Genomic DNA, 15,512 nt, shown 5'->3' with positions numbered 1-15,512 from the left:
CACAATTCCTACTGCAGAGGAAGCAACAACAAAAGTTTGCGGGGGTCTTTGCTGTAGGAGGGGCAGCGGCTTTGGGAACTACTAATCTTCGGGGACAACCATGTCCAGTTACATCTTGAAATGGTGGCAGTGTGCAGGCAGAAGAGGCTAAGAACTGACTGGTTTCTCTTTACCAGATTGGGAGTTCTAGAGGGCATGGTGGAAAGGCATGGAAATGAAGAGAGAGAGGGTAGCAGAGTGAGGAATAAAATTACAGAGCCGCATGGAGAGAACACGTCCAACTTAGATAGCCGGTAGAGCTTACGCCTGGGGAGAATATTGGAGACGGGGTAGTGGGTGAGATGCATATAGGGCCATCCAGCCCAATGTTCCAGCCCAGTCAAAAGCACCAGGGAATCTGTCTTAATAGGGTGTGGTTGTTCTTTAAGACAACTTCTTTGTTCTGATCAGTTCTTCTCCCATTCCCTTAGGCAGCCATTCTCCTTAAACCCTACACTAAACCCCCAACCTTTCATGCTAAGCACAATACCATCTCTCTGACATAGGAACCAGGTGTAAGGGCATCACATAAACATTCCCTAACCATTCTGCTTCCTCCACAGAAACCCATCTCCCCTCCATTTCTCAGGTCCCTGTGGACAACATACCCAACCCCCAACACACCACAAAGCTAACTCTTCTGTGTCTTTGACCCATGAGTTCAGTATCATGCATGTGTTGTCATTAATTAATTATACCTTCTTTTCCCTGTACCTTCAACATTTCCTCCTCACCTGGCTCTGTTCCCGAGTCTACAAAAATATAGTTGGTTCTCTTTCTACCCCAAAATAATAAACCCAACTATCCCTTGACTTTACATCTTCTTCTCCACCCTCCTGCAGGGCTCACTCAACCTTTCTGAAAGAATCATTTATCTTAACTCCCACTCCTTCCATCGATGTCTCAGCCCCAAGCTTCCTCCACCCCAAAACGAAGTTGTCTTTGATTCTCCCTTCAATCCTGCATTTCTCCGCCTTATCCCTAACCCAATGCAGACCACTCTTTTAAAGATGATCAATGGCTTTCTAACGACCAAATCCAGTGGATATTTACCTGCTCTTATTTCATGAGTCCTGGTGAGCATGCTCTGGTTTGCTTATGCTGAATAGGACTTGGGAGGAAAGCCTAATGAGAAAATAAGTGCCTAGGTGTGCCTCATTTAACGTAACAGATAATCTCACGAAATAGTTAACTCATTCTTCAGGTTTAGTACATTGAACTTTATGTTTAATGAATCAGGGAAGCTTGCTATTTAAAGGAACCCCAGAGTGAATCCTTCTGCAAACAAAATTTCCTTCTAAGCATTATTATTCCCAAACGTACATGGCTTTGGAAATTTGTTTCTTCCTATTTCGAGCTTACTTAAAGGGGACTTAAAGCCTAGTCTTGGCGTCACCTTTATAATTACCTTCTGGTTCCTTTATGCATAGGAATCTGGGTTGCTGATGAAATCAAGTGCCTCTCTGGACTGTAACTGAGCTCAGCACAGCTCCAAGCACGTGGTAGATGTGACACACATGCCACCTCTTTTTATGACCTTGTAAACACTGACAACAGAAGGCAGAAGGGGAGTGGACCAAAGGGTGGAATTTCCATACATCTTTGAGGCCAAAATGTTTTTTAAAAACCCTCTGTGATACATACCATTTCACACCCACTAGGATGGCTATAAGATTTAAAAAAAAAAGGAAGCAAGTACGTGGAGAAATTGGAACCCTCATACATGGTTGGTGAGAATGTAAAATGGTACAGTCTCTGTGGAAGACAGCTTGGCAGCTCCTCAAAATATTAAGTGTAAGATTAGCATAGGATCCAGAATTCCATTCCTTGGTACGCAGCCCAAATAATTGAAAGCAAGTGTTCAAACAAAAACTCGTACAATCAATGTGCAAGTAGCATTATTTATAATAGTTGGGTTGGGAAAAAGGGGAATGAGAAGCGACTGCTTCATGGGTATGGGATTCTTCTGGGGGGGATGAAAATATTCTGGAATTACATAGTGGTGGTGACCGTAAAACATCATGAATGCACCAAAAGCCACGGAGCTGTACACTTCTTAAAATGGTGAATTTTATGTTATTCAAATTTTACCTCAATTTTTTTAAAAAAAGAGCTGTGGTGACGGAAGCAAACGTCAGAGAGGAGAGAAAACACTGTGCTTTGAAGATGGCAGAAGGGGCTTTGAAGATGGCGGAAGGGGCCACGAGCCAAAGGATGTGGGAGCCTCTAGAAGCTGGAAAAGTCAAGGAACCAACTCCCCCCTGGAGCTTCTACGAGGAATGCAGCCCTGCCACCTGGATAGTAATCCACTGAGACCAATTCTGGACTTTTGACCTCCAGACTATAAGGTGATAAACTTCTGTTGTTCAAATCGCTTGCTAAAAAAAAAAAAAAAATCTTACCTGGTATGGGGGTAAGGGAGTGGGTAAGGACAGAGATGAAACAAGATGGGCCACTGGGGATAAATGCTGAAACTGGGCGGTGAGTACATGAGGGGGTTCATTGCACTGAATCGCTCTACTTTAGTATTTCTGACATTTTCCATAACGAAAACATTTTTTAAAAACAACACATGCATGTATATGTTGGAACTTAGAAAAAATCCTATTTGTGGGGCACATGGGTGGCTCAGTCAGTTAAGCGTCTGCCTTCGGCTCAGGTCATGATCCTGGAGTCCCAGTATGGAGCCCCATGTCGGGCTCCCTGCTCAGTGAGGAGTCTGCTTCTCCCTCTCCCTCTCCCCACTCCCCTCTCTCTCTCTTGTTCACTCTCTTTCAAATGAATAAAATCTTTAAAAAATATATTTTAAAAAATCCTATTTGCAAAGCATTACAATAACCCATTAAATATTTCAAGGTTTAACCTTATAAAATATTTACGTTTTCATAGCACTTGATACTTTGGTCAAGCACTTTCACAGGTGTTATATTTCATAACAGTTTACAATAAAGTACCTTATAATCTGTGAAAACAAAAGCATACTTCCCGTATGTTGTCATGGGAAGCTACTATTTCATAGTGCGAAATCTGCGCAAAGATTTCAATTGCTCAATCTTGAAATGATCCAACTTCCTCTTGTCAGCATTTGCTTCTTCAACAAATATTAATTTGCAATTAACTGCAAATTGCAATTAAACAAATATTCAGCAACACATCCCCTACATGACAGAAAACTATTTTTCCTATCCTTATCAAACAGATAATATTGCTCCTAAGAAAAAATAACAAATAAAAGAGCATTAAGATTAAAAACCTCCTCTCCATAAAAGCCACCGTCAAGCCTGGTTTAATTCAAAGTACTTGAAAGTCTAATCAATGTTCAACTACTTATTAACTTACCTACTGGGTAAGCTAAAAGCATGCATATGCTTTTTTTTAAAGATTTTTTTTTTTTTTTTTTGACAGAGAGAGCGAGAGAGGGAACACAAGCAGGGGGAGTGGGAGAGGGAGAAGCAGGCTTCTGCGGAGCAGGTGGCCCGATGTGGGGCTCGATCCCAGGACCCTGGGATCATGACCTGAGCTGAAGGCAGATGCTTAACCAACTGAGCCACCCAGGCACCCCTTGTGCATATGCTTTTTTTAACAGTACAAAAAAAGGAGGACCCAACTAGAAAATGAAGTTAGAGTTTTTACTGATTATTTTATATTAAGAGAAACAGTTGTTGCATTACAAAGTTCTTATTAATTCCTATGAGTTTACCAATACCCAAAACAAACCAGGTATATAGTAAATACAAATGCGTCCTTCCAACAAAGCTTCCTTCACAAAAACTGAAGCAAACAGTAAACTTCCAAGTGCAATTAAACACTAAAGAGCTTAATAAATGTATTTGCTTCATCTCCCAAATCTACCTGTGCCCATCAAATCATGAAACATACCTATTGTTGTAACGAGGTGTGCCCCAGCAAAAGAAGTAGTGTTAAAACCAACCTGTGGGCCAAAAAATAAACGAAAAACCCCAAAACCATGTCATAATGAAGACTTTCTTGGGGTTCCAACTATTCGATGATGAAGTGAGCTGTCATTATGAGATGACAAATACACACACATCCAGCACACTTCTAGTTGTAAGATGGCATTTTAAGAACATATGAGCATTTCTGCTTTTCAAATTATAGAGCAGCAACGAAGCAATATAAAAATAAAAAATAAAAAATATGCTGCGGCACCAGAAAATATCAAACAGGCCAGGATCTGTTAAAGGTACAAAGCAGAAAAAGACTGAACTGAGAGAAAAGTCAAGCAATACTGATCATCTTGTGATTCTATTCAGGCAAAGGAAAGGCTGGCCTAGGAAGTAAAGGGCTGGGTTTCCCCAGTACAGCCCCAGAAGCTGCCAAGTTCAGAGCCACAGGGGCTGAAAACAGGCCTCGGGATGGCCAATGGGGAGAGGAAAATGAAAGAATGTGGGTCCCTTCCCGGAACCACAGTCTGGCTGGCTGTTCACTTACAACTTCACATGGTTCCAATGAAGCCCAGGTATTTCCACGCTTTCTAACACAAGCAGAAGAATCTGCAAGCTCAGAATCCTCACACATTTTTAACCGTAGCCGACTTGAGTTGGCAAAAAACAAACAAAACAAAATAATTGGAACTCATTCTCCCAAATTTTCCAAATAATTCAAAAGACTCTAAAGTTCATCTTAAAAAATAAAACATGTGCCAACAGCTAGAAAAGCTCTGGAAACAAAGTATATTGGCAGGTGGAGACGGAGATGGGGACCTGTACAACCGGATGTTGAAACGTTCTATGAAGTTACAGTCATTCAAATCGTTTATGAGGGGCACCAGATTAGAAAGACCCATGAACCAAGGGTTCAGGAGCTGCCCAGGAATACACAAGTCTAATGCATGATTCAGTCTGATGCACAAACGATGGTAAAGATGATTGATTACTCATAAGTGGTTCTGGAACAACTCACTACCTGAAAAAAGTATGGTCCTCCCATGTCACATCAGAACAAATGCTAGATTTAAATATAAAAGATACAAGTCAACTTCCTTTGCAGATACGGAGTTTTTACAAAAAAAAAAAAAAGAGAGAGAGAGAGAGAGAGAAAATGAAGAGGTAAATCATAAAAGAAATGCCAATGTCCAGTAAGTTCAGGGGAAGACATTCAGCCTCACTGGTTAAAGGAAAACTTACTGTACAAAAATGAACTCAAATGGATGAAAAGCTGAAATGTGTGGGCTAAAACTGTACAAAATTTTAGAAGAGGAGCGCCTGGCTGGTTCAGTCAGTGAAGCGAGCGACTCTTGATCTTGGGGTCATGGGTTCAAGCCCCATGTTGGGTGTAGAGATTACTTGAAAACAAAATGTTAAAAAAAATTTTTTTAGAAGAAAACATAGGTGTAAATCTTCATGACCTAGGACTAGGTGATGATTTCTTTTTTTCTTTTATTTTTTTATTAATTTTAGTTTTTATTTATTTAAAATTTTTTTTATTCTTATGTTAATCCCCATACATTACATCATTAGTTTTAGATGTAGTGTTCCATGATTCATTGTTTGTGCATAACACCCAGTGCTCCATGCAGAATGTGCCCTCCTCAATACCCAGACTAGGTGATGATTTCTTAAATAAGACACCTTTAAGCACAAGCAGCAAAAGAAAAAAAAAAAGATAAATTGGACTTCATCAAAATTAAAAACCTTTGTACTTCCAAGAGACGCCATCAAGAAAGTAATGAGACAACTCATTAATTGGGAGAAAATTTTTTGCAAGTCGTATCTCTAGTAAGAGATTTGCATTTAGATTATATAAAGAACTAATAACAAAAAGACAATCCAGCGTAAAGGATCTGAAGAGATACTTCTCCAAGGAAGATGACAGATGGCCACCAAGCACATAAAAAAATGCTCAACATCATTAGCTGTCAGGGAAATGCAAATCGAAACCACAATGAGGTACCCACTGGGATGGTTATAATCAAAGGGCAGATGATCACGGTGTTAGTAAAGACGTGGAGAAACTAGAACCCTCATACCCTGCCAGTGGGATGGTAAAATGATGCAGCCACTTTGGAAAACAGCCTTGCAGTTTCTCACAAGGTTAAATAAACAGCTACATATGATCTGTCAATGATACTGCTAGGCATACACACTCAAGAAAAAATGAGAACATAGGACCACACAAAAATTTGCACATGGATGGTCATAGTCGCATTACTCATAATAGCCAATAGGTGAAAACAATTCAAATGTCCACTAAATGTGAGCAGACAGACCAGAAAGGGGTATATCCATAAAATGTAATATTATTTGACAAGAAAAAGGAACAAAAGTACTGACATGTGACACAACATGAATTAACCTTGAACACATTATGCCAAGTGAAAAAAAAAAATACAGTCACAAAAGACTATATAGTGTAGGACTCTACTTTATATGAAATGTTCAGAATAGGCAAATTTATAGAGACAGAAAGATTAGCGGTTGCCAGGTGCTGGAAAAGATAGGTTTGGAAGTGACAAGCAAGGAGTGGGAGGTTTCTTTTGCGGGTGAGGGGGGTGAGGAAAGGTTCTAAAATTGATTGTGCTGATGCATGCACAACTCTGTATACTAAATATATTAAAATACTTATATACTAAATATATATACTGAAATAGCATATACTAATATACTAAATATTGATACTAAATATAAGAAAAGCCCTTGACTTGTATATTTTAATGGGGCAAACTGTACGGTGAGTGAATTATATCTTAATAAAGCTGTTTTTTTAAATAAAGAAATGAAAATGTAAACAATAATTATGTTGCATGTCTACTAGGTCTCCACCTGAAAATAAACTTTCCAGGCAGGGGTCCTTTGTCCATCTTATGACCCCTGACCTCCCCAACAGCACTCACCAGGCCTAGTATAAAGACTAACACTAAGTCAGTGCTTAATAACAGAAAGATACTTCCCAGCCAAGTTGCTGCAGAATAACTTCTGAAGGGGAAAAAAGAGAGCTTGTTTCCAGTTTGACTTTTGTATTTGAGTTAGAGATGCTCTCCTATATTAAATCTCTCTCCACCCCAGACATGTACCAAGAATTTATTGAATACATTTATGTCTCCACTTGCTTCTAGAATACCTTCCTACTCAGTGCTTCTACCCTGACCATAGGAAACCATACTTAAAGATACCAGGGATCATTCCCCGACATTCCAGACTTCCATCCTCTTTCAGGTCTGGTTTCAGTGTCCATGCATAAGTTCAACCAGCAGGTGTCGCTGTCGAACCAAACTTCAAATACACTAGCTGCCAGCCGGTGGAGCATAATTCCCCCTTCTGCACAGTGTGGGCTAAGCATAAAGAGCAACTTCCTTCCAAACAGTACAGCATGGAACAGGAGAGAAAAATGAGTAACTGTGCAGTGGAGAAACCCGACAAGCATTATATCAAATAAGGTGGTCTAGGTTAACATCAACAGTGATAAATATTGTTGATAGTATGTACCTTTCGTATGATGTGGTGAGAATGGCACTTTTCCTCCCAAACATAGGACCCCAGTTTAATCAGGAGGAAAACATCAGACAAATCTCAACTGAGAGACAGTCTACAAAATGCCTGACGAGTACTCCTCAAAACTGTCAGTCATCGAAAACAAGGAAAGGCTGAGAAATCATCACAACCAGTAAGGAGACATGAAAGGTGACATCCTAGATGGGACCCTAGAACAGGAAAAGGACATGAGGAAACTGAGGAAATCTGAATAAAGGATTTTTAGTCAAATAATAAGGGGTCATATGAGAATTCACTGCACTATCTTCACAGTAATTCTGGAAATCTAAAGCTGTTCTCAAATAAAAAGTCTATTTAAAAAAAAAAAATTCACTAGCTGCCAATTTTGCTAAATTGCAATTCTAGTTTAAGGAACAGTTCCAACTGCTTAAAGATGAGTTTCTTCCCCCAAGAAAGAATGCAGTCCCAGTCCCATCATTTCTACCACGCCTTATTCAACCTCATCCAACCGCGGGAGAAAAGCACTGGAAGATGCACTCATAACATGAAGATTGGCAAGTGCTAAGAAGTTACTCAACCAAGGTTTTCTGAAAGATAAAGCCCCTCTAAAGAGTTTTATGGCCTAAATTGCACCAATGCCCCCAAAGCCCAAAGAAACATCTGGGGTCTAAATGGTTATTATTTCTACCGGGGAAAAAAAAAAGTCAAAAAAGCATTCAATATGTATGTTGGTTTAAGTAGTCTTTTAAATTTTATTTGCTCTAGTTTTTTTTTTAATGTGTAGATATGAGCAATAGATAAATATTACGCTGCTTCAATAAACGGAGGTAGGTGGCTTTTGTTTTTTTAAGTGAAAAACTGGGGTTGAGTGGGTTGTGTGCTAGATTCTTGTTCCCTGAATTACCCGTGTCTAAAGAAAGCCCAGCCGGCTGTAACCCAAGGCATTGTTCTTCACCTGGTGGCAGCCACCCAAACCTCAAGAATAGTGTCTAGAAGGGGGAAACAGATAGTCTTTAAAGAGGCAGCAAGTAAGAATTAGGACTCTCCATACCTCAAAAAAATTGTCATAATGCCAGTGAAAAACTACCCCCATGCCGCTCAAGAAACCAGCATGATGACAGCAAACCAGAAACCAACACCCCGAGGGTGAGATAGATTAGACAGTATCCACGAAAATGTTTTATGTGCGTTTGATGGGAAAACGTGGTATAAAATGTCAGGCAGAATCTGCCCCTAATGTAAAGGGTGAGAGTTGAGTGAACATCCTCAGGAAAGACGACGCAGGAAAAGAGAGGAACAAGCTATAATGACTTAGTACCTACGGGAATGAGATGAGTAGGCTGGGATTCCTCCAGTTTGTTCCTCAGCCAGTCAAAATCCTGGTACCTTCGACGAACAGAATATTCTGGCAGGTCAAACTCCACCCGCGTACTCTGCAAATAAGAATGGAACAAAATAAGCATAAGGGAAGAGTAGCATATCTTGGCAGAAAAGAAGGAAAAAAGCTCTGAGTAACCAAACGGGGCAAGAACACACTTTCTTTCCACCAAAACACCAGCCAAAAGGCATCAATTACCAACACCAAATGATGCGTCCAGGTCCCTAGGGCCCAGCTCAAAAGTCAAGGATCTCGAAAGGAAATGTTGGGGGGGGGGGGTTCCTACCCTTAGGAAATGGAATTCAACTACCCCTCAGGATGTGTTTAGAAACATTTGATTCATTTCCTCCAGGCTTAACTTTGAGGATTGCTTTTAGCGGAATAATTCCACAGAGGATATTGCTACTAAATCCCAATCCATGTTTCTTTTAAAAAAAATTACGTCTCCACCTTCTGCTACATATGCTGACAAATTTTACCAAAGGCAGAAGGGAGATGAACAAAAAGAGCTAAGAGAGCACCTGCTCATTTAGGAGTCAGATTGGATGAACACAGTAAAGGATTTGCCTCATCTGCCACATTCTGCCAGAACCATAAGCTTGGAACTATGTTGTATTTCAGGTGATAAGAAAAAAAATCTAGAAGGAAATAATGCCAAAATGTCATTGTGCTGCAGAAAAAATATTAATATCATCCCTTTTCTCCCCCCCCCCATTTTTTAAGCATTTAATGTTTTACATCAGTCATCCCTTTTCTTGAATTTAAGTTTTCTGAAATGTGATTGCAGCACTTTGATAATGAAAACCAATGTTAAATAAAATGAAATTAATTTATGCCAAAACAAGATTTTTACACATTAATTTGCCCAAACTAAAGTTGTGTCTCAGCTAAACCATTTTTCCCTATAAGGGTACAGACTACATGACAGTCATAGCTCTCGGAAATGAAAGGTCAAAATAAAAATGGTTCCAGCTACATTTTATAAAATTACTCTTTCAGGCCAAAAGTCCATTTTAATCCACGACACCAAGAAAATCTTAAAAACATATAAACATATGAGTCATCTATCAATGAAAAAGCTGTGAACATCTTTGGCATTGAAAATTACGATTTCATCCTCCCCAAAACCCGCGCTCACACAGTCCGAGCAAAATTTTGAAGTGAAAGGACTCGGTCTTGGACTGGACCTCAGTTAACTCTTCCTGCATCTCTTCTCCTTTTCAAAATCCCATGCAGAACCTTCCCCTATGATAGAGGGTATGAGTTGGAAGAGGTGAGGAAATTCATGCAACCTAAGTATTTGTGATTTATTAGAAGACTCCCCAAAGGAATTAGCATTATAGAATTGGGGGTGGGGGAGAATGCTTAAATTCAAAGAACAAATCACTGTTGATGAATTTTCATGTATAAGGGTGATGCCTCCTTCCGAGGCTGGTGAGGAGAAGCCTGGGCATGAGCAGTCCTAGCACCTACCAGATTCCTGAGACACTAAGCCTCCTGGAGCCTAGGTTTTCTCAACAGCAAGAAGAGGGTTGGAAGGGACATTCTTCAAAACCGCACAGAGCACCCCCAACGGGCTCTGAGGACCTGCCAATGATGATGTGCCCACAAAAGGGCAACTTGGATGTGTGACAAACGCAATTCATTTTCATTGTAAATGTACTGATGGAGGGCTCTAATTTTTGCCTTCCTAATGTTACATGGTATCAACTGATCACTTCTCTTTATTATGCTTTTGCAAATCCACTTCATAAATTATAGTTTAGGTAACATTTCTAACTTTGAAATCAGTATTTGGTAACTACAAAGAGCAGTATGACTAAACACAAGTTTTGTTTCTGCTGTAAACAACTTTACTTTGGGGGAACTGGCTTTTTTCCCCCTTCTACTTATTCAGGTGAAACATACTTACTTTAAAACTTCAGCAAAGGGGCGCCTGGGTGGCTCAGTTGGTTAAGAGTCTGACTCATGGTTTCAACTCCAGTCATGATCTCAGGGTCGTGGGATCGAGCTCTGCGTGGGGCTCCACGCTTGGTGCAGAGTCTGCTTGGGATTCTCTCTCTTTCTCTCTGCCCCTCCCCTAACTAGCACATGCATGCACACTCTGTCTCTGTCTCTCTCAAATAAATAATTTTTTTTAAACTTCAGGAAAAATAAAGATCAGTCATAATCCCTCTAAATAGAGAAAAAACACTATAAATATTATGGTTATATCTTTCCATATTTTTTCTATGCATATCCATTCACTCACTCATATTTTCTAAATCTCTAACAGCTCTTAAGTATCTTTCTGTCAGTAATTCAAATCTACATGATTATTTTTAACACATAAAAAATATTCCACTGGGGCGCCTGGGTGGCTCAGTTGGTTAAGCGACTGCCTTCGGCTCAGGTCATGATCCTGGAGTCCCTGGATCGAGTCCCGCATCGGGCTCCCTGCTCGGCAGGGAGCCTGCTTCTCCCTCTGACCCTCCCCCCTCTCATGTCTCTCTCTCTCTCATTCTCTCTGTCTCAAATAAATTAAAAAAAAAAAAAAATTCCACTGGATGGATATATAACAACAAAACCAAATCCTCACTTAAGTTGTTGCCAATCTTTCAATCAATAAACAATGCTGTAGTAAACACCATCGGGTATCTGTTTGATAAAACTCAAATTCCTAAAGACTGAATTACTGGATAAAAGAGTGTGTGTGGTGTATTTTTTTTTTTTTTTACAAAATGTTTGATCTTTATAATTTATTAGTGGTTTTCTTTTCTTCTTTTTGAGAAAGAGAGCGTGCACACACATGAGTTGGGGGGGTGGTAACAACGTGGGAGAGGGAGAGAGAGAATCCCAAGCAGGCTCCATGCCCAGCACAGAGCCAAACAGGTGGGGGTTCCATCCCACAATGCTGAGATCACGACCTGAGCTGAAATCAAGAGTAGACGCTTAACTGACTGAGCCACCCAGGTGCTCAAGGGTACATGTATTTTTAATTAACAGCCTGCTTCTAGAAATATATCAACTTATATTCTTATCACATATTCTCATCACCAGTGGTTATCTTTGATGGACTTATAATTAAAAAATAATACATCATCTTTGTTTCTTTAATGACTACTGGGGTTGAACATTCTTTGAAATATTTGTTAGCTACAGATTTTTCTTTTGTGAGAAGTCTCTTTTTTAAATTGTCTTTTCATTGTCTTTAAAAGTCTGTTTCATTTGTGGAAATTCTTTATAGCCATTTATCTATCATAATTTCCAAAGGGTTTCCCAGGTATATATTTTTTTAATTCAGCCATTTTTTTTCCCTTTATATTTTTGGGTGTCATGGATAAGAAGGCTGTCCCCATTGCAAGCTTTTAAAAATATTCACCTGTGTTCCCTCCTTTATTTATTATTTATTTATTTACATCTTTAATTACTGCTATTCTACTTCTAGAGATCTGCCATTAGAAAATACTTTTTAAACTGTGGCAAAGATATCTGTATAATGATGTTCACCGCAATACTATGTAAAATAGCAAAGGAATCAAAGCAATCTAAATGTTCAACAATAAAAACAGGTAAATTATGGTATTTTTATTCTATGGCTTATTGGTAATTGTGTCATAAGACATCTTTTTTTTTTTTTTAGGATTTTTATTTATTTATTTATTTGACAGAGAGAGAGAGAGAGAGCACACGAGCACAAGCAGGGGGAGCAGCAGGCAGAGGGAGAAGCAGGCTCCCCGCTGAGCAAGGGCTCAATCCCAGAACCCTGGGATTATGAACTGAGCTGAAAGCAGACACTCAACCGACTGAGCCACGCAGGCACCCCACAAGACATCTCTAATAACAAATATGCTTTAATATACTTTTAAGAGAAAACAGAAAGATTTAAAATTAATTGCACATACATTATGATTTCATTAGTGTTAAAAATGTGGATATAAAAGGTTAGGAAAAATCTAGAACTCATAATGACAACTGTCCTCTTTATACTCATCCTTATTTTAAAATGTTCTACAATTCTCATATGATACTTTCATAGTCACACCAAAAAACTGTTTATTTTTTAAAAGCTCCTTTACGGACATAATGGATTAAATAAAAATTTGTTCGATGCTTTGGAAAGCAATGAGGTAAAAAAAAAATCATCATGAAGCAGAAGGATGCTCACACTCTTTGACCCAATATTTGTTTTACTTACTTTCACCACAATTTGTTCTAGAAAAGATACAGAGCTACATGAAATAATATTAAATGACATAAATTAGAAGTAGGTGAGAAAGATCAAGAAAAAACAAGGACAGAGAGAGAAAGTAGAGCCAGGAACGAGGCTAGCAAAAGACACTCACCATAGAATTCTGCACACTTGCTAAAACTGGGCCACAGACATTACTGTGAATTTCTGGAGAGAAACCCAGTCAGTTATAAGACTCAACAGTACTCATAAAATATGCAGGCCAATAAAACTCCAACTATGACTCTGTAGTAAATTTTTCCTCTGTGAAATTCAGGGTCTAACTGAGTAAGGAAAATAAAGCAAAGCTCTATTTTCTAATAACAATAAGAAGAGAAAAGTGCACACCCACAATTCCATAATCAGAGACAACCACTACACTGTTTTGTTCTGGGTCCTTCCACACCATGATCCATAATCCAGAATGCCCCACAAGATCACAAGGTCATGGGGACACACCTAAAGCCAGATCTACAAATAGGTAACTGAGCACAAGAGCTGTAATGAAGAATATTCATTTTTGCCATCACTCCATATGAATATCTCCAGGCACCCCTGCCAATTTAAAAAAAAAAATTTTTTTTTAATTTTTATTCTTTGGGTAAATTCAACACTTTAGAAGACCTAGCACAGAGCCACAGGGCAATCAATCAGCCAGCAGAGCACCTGTCCATTGGGCCTCACCTTAACCACAGAAGAACTCTTATTCCCCAGGAGCTGATGTGCCTAATTACTGTGGCCTGGAGCCCTTCCAAAGAATTTCCATTCAATCTAAAATTTACAACCAGTCCACTCTAGAGAGATTTGGTCTTCATCAGAAGTGCCATCTGTCCAGGCCACAACCGAATCCTGTGAAGTCTGAGTGACACCCACCCCCCTTCCCCACAAAAGGGACCTCCTCTTCCCTTGTCAAATATTAGCCAGCTAATCTCATTCTGCTTCAGAACACTGCTACCCTAAGAGAACGCCTGAGAATGATGACCAGAGAGGCTTCTAGTCTCTCCTCATGCTCCTCAGAGCTTCCTTTCTCGGAGCTTTAGACCAAGCCTTCCAGAACACCCATTCCGTAATTAATAAATTCCTATAGGGCGCCTGGGTGGCTCAGTTGGTTAAGCGACTGCCTTCGGCTCAGGTCATGATCCTGGAGTCCCTGGATCGAGTCCCGCATTGGGCTCCCTGCTCGGCAGGGAGCCTGCTTCTCCCTCTGACCCTCCCCCCTCTCATGTGCTCTCTCTCTCTCTCATTCTCTCTGTCTCAAATAAATAAATAAAATCTTTAAAAAATAAAAATAAAAAAAAATAATAAATTCCTATAGTTCTTCCAGCTATTCAGATTCTGAAAGCCGACTCTCCCAGGAGACTACAGCCTCCCTGCTGTCCCGGCAGGTGGAAAGCTGCTCGTTTTCTCACATCTCACCAACTCTGCCCCACTCTCCAAGACCAAGAGTTGCTGTTGATATCCCCCTCATTCCGCACTGCTCCTCGCCTCCACTGCTCCACGGCCCTGTGAAAACCTTTCTGAGGCTCATGCCATCAAGATATCTACATCTCTGTCCCTCTCACACCTGTCATCTACTGACACCCCATCATTTTCCTGATTCCCAGCGGATTCCAGTGCCAAAGGGGCTTCCTCTCCAAAGCCCCTCCATAAGCTGGGTGCCCTCGAGGTCTGTGAGTTTGCACACACAACACCCACCTCTGAGCCAAGAGCATCTCCTTCCATTCCCGTTGCCTCCCCTCAGGCTGTCATCTGGCAGAAAGTCAGACCTCCTTCTCTCCAACCAGCACCTCCTGTATTTCAGACTTTTCCACTTCCCAAGACCCCTGGTTTTTCAGCCTCTTGGAACCTACAGTTCCATGGCATTCTGTCCAATCCTATCTTTATTTCCTTCCTTATTCTCCATCAATTCCATAACCCATCACATCTACCTCTTATTTGCCAATATCCTAAACGTCCCTTCCCCTACTGTCCATCCGCACGACTCTGGCAAAAATGCAACCGTGCACTTCCTGCTCGGCCACACGCGTGTGTGAGCACACTCCTGGAGGGAAAACAAAACAGGCAAAACACTAAGTGACACACTAAAATCTTCCACTGGACCCTCAACATTGCCAAGCGATCTTCGCATACTTCCTCTGTCAACTCTCTCCTTCATTTTCCACACCGGTTAATGCAAAGCCTGTAGAAGTCCTGAAAACCTCCCAGCCTCACATTGAAACCTCCTGTTTGCTCTTAGCAGAAGACCTCATCATCTATTCCTAGAGAAAACTGCAGCTAGAAGCACAGAACCCTCAACTTCCTGCCACAAAGAACAAAACAAAGTAAAACAAAAACTTCCCCTCTACCTCTAGAAACAATGGAAGAAGTACGCCTCCCCCATTGGAGGCTCGAGCTACCTCCACCTCTGCTCAGGCTACTCCCCTCGCCCCTGCTC

At 40.4% G+C, this 15,512-nt stretch overlaps 1 protein-coding gene across 3 annotated transcripts in view; it reads right to left on the bottom strand.

Annotated features, from left to right (window-relative positions):
- Positions 1 to 15,512, bottom strand: part of SNX30 (sorting nexin family member 30) — a 112,116-nt gene that overhangs the window by 41,188 nt on the left and 55,416 nt on the right. For all 3 annotated transcript variants that reach the window (XR_006792196.3, XM_064579397.1, XM_045882953.3), the window contains exon 3: positions 8,813 to 8,923. Coding sequence is in view for 2 of the 3 variants with exons in the window: in XM_064579397.1 (XP_064435467.1) it covers positions 8,813 to 8,923 (111 nt within the window). In the remaining variant the exon portion in view is untranslated. The remainder of the gene's footprint in view (positions 1 to 8,812; positions 8,924 to 15,512) is intronic.

This window comes from Mirounga angustirostris, unplaced genomic scaffold (assembly GCF_029215605.1).
Source record: "Mirounga angustirostris isolate CCGP_5_RB_7025 unplaced genomic scaffold, mMirAng1.0.hap1 SCAF_15, whole genome shotgun sequence".
Lineage (NCBI taxonomy): Eukaryota > Metazoa > Chordata > Mammalia > Carnivora > Phocidae > Mirounga > Mirounga angustirostris.
Note: the sequence above shows the minus strand (reverse complement) of the source record. Positions and strands in the feature narration are given on the sequence as shown.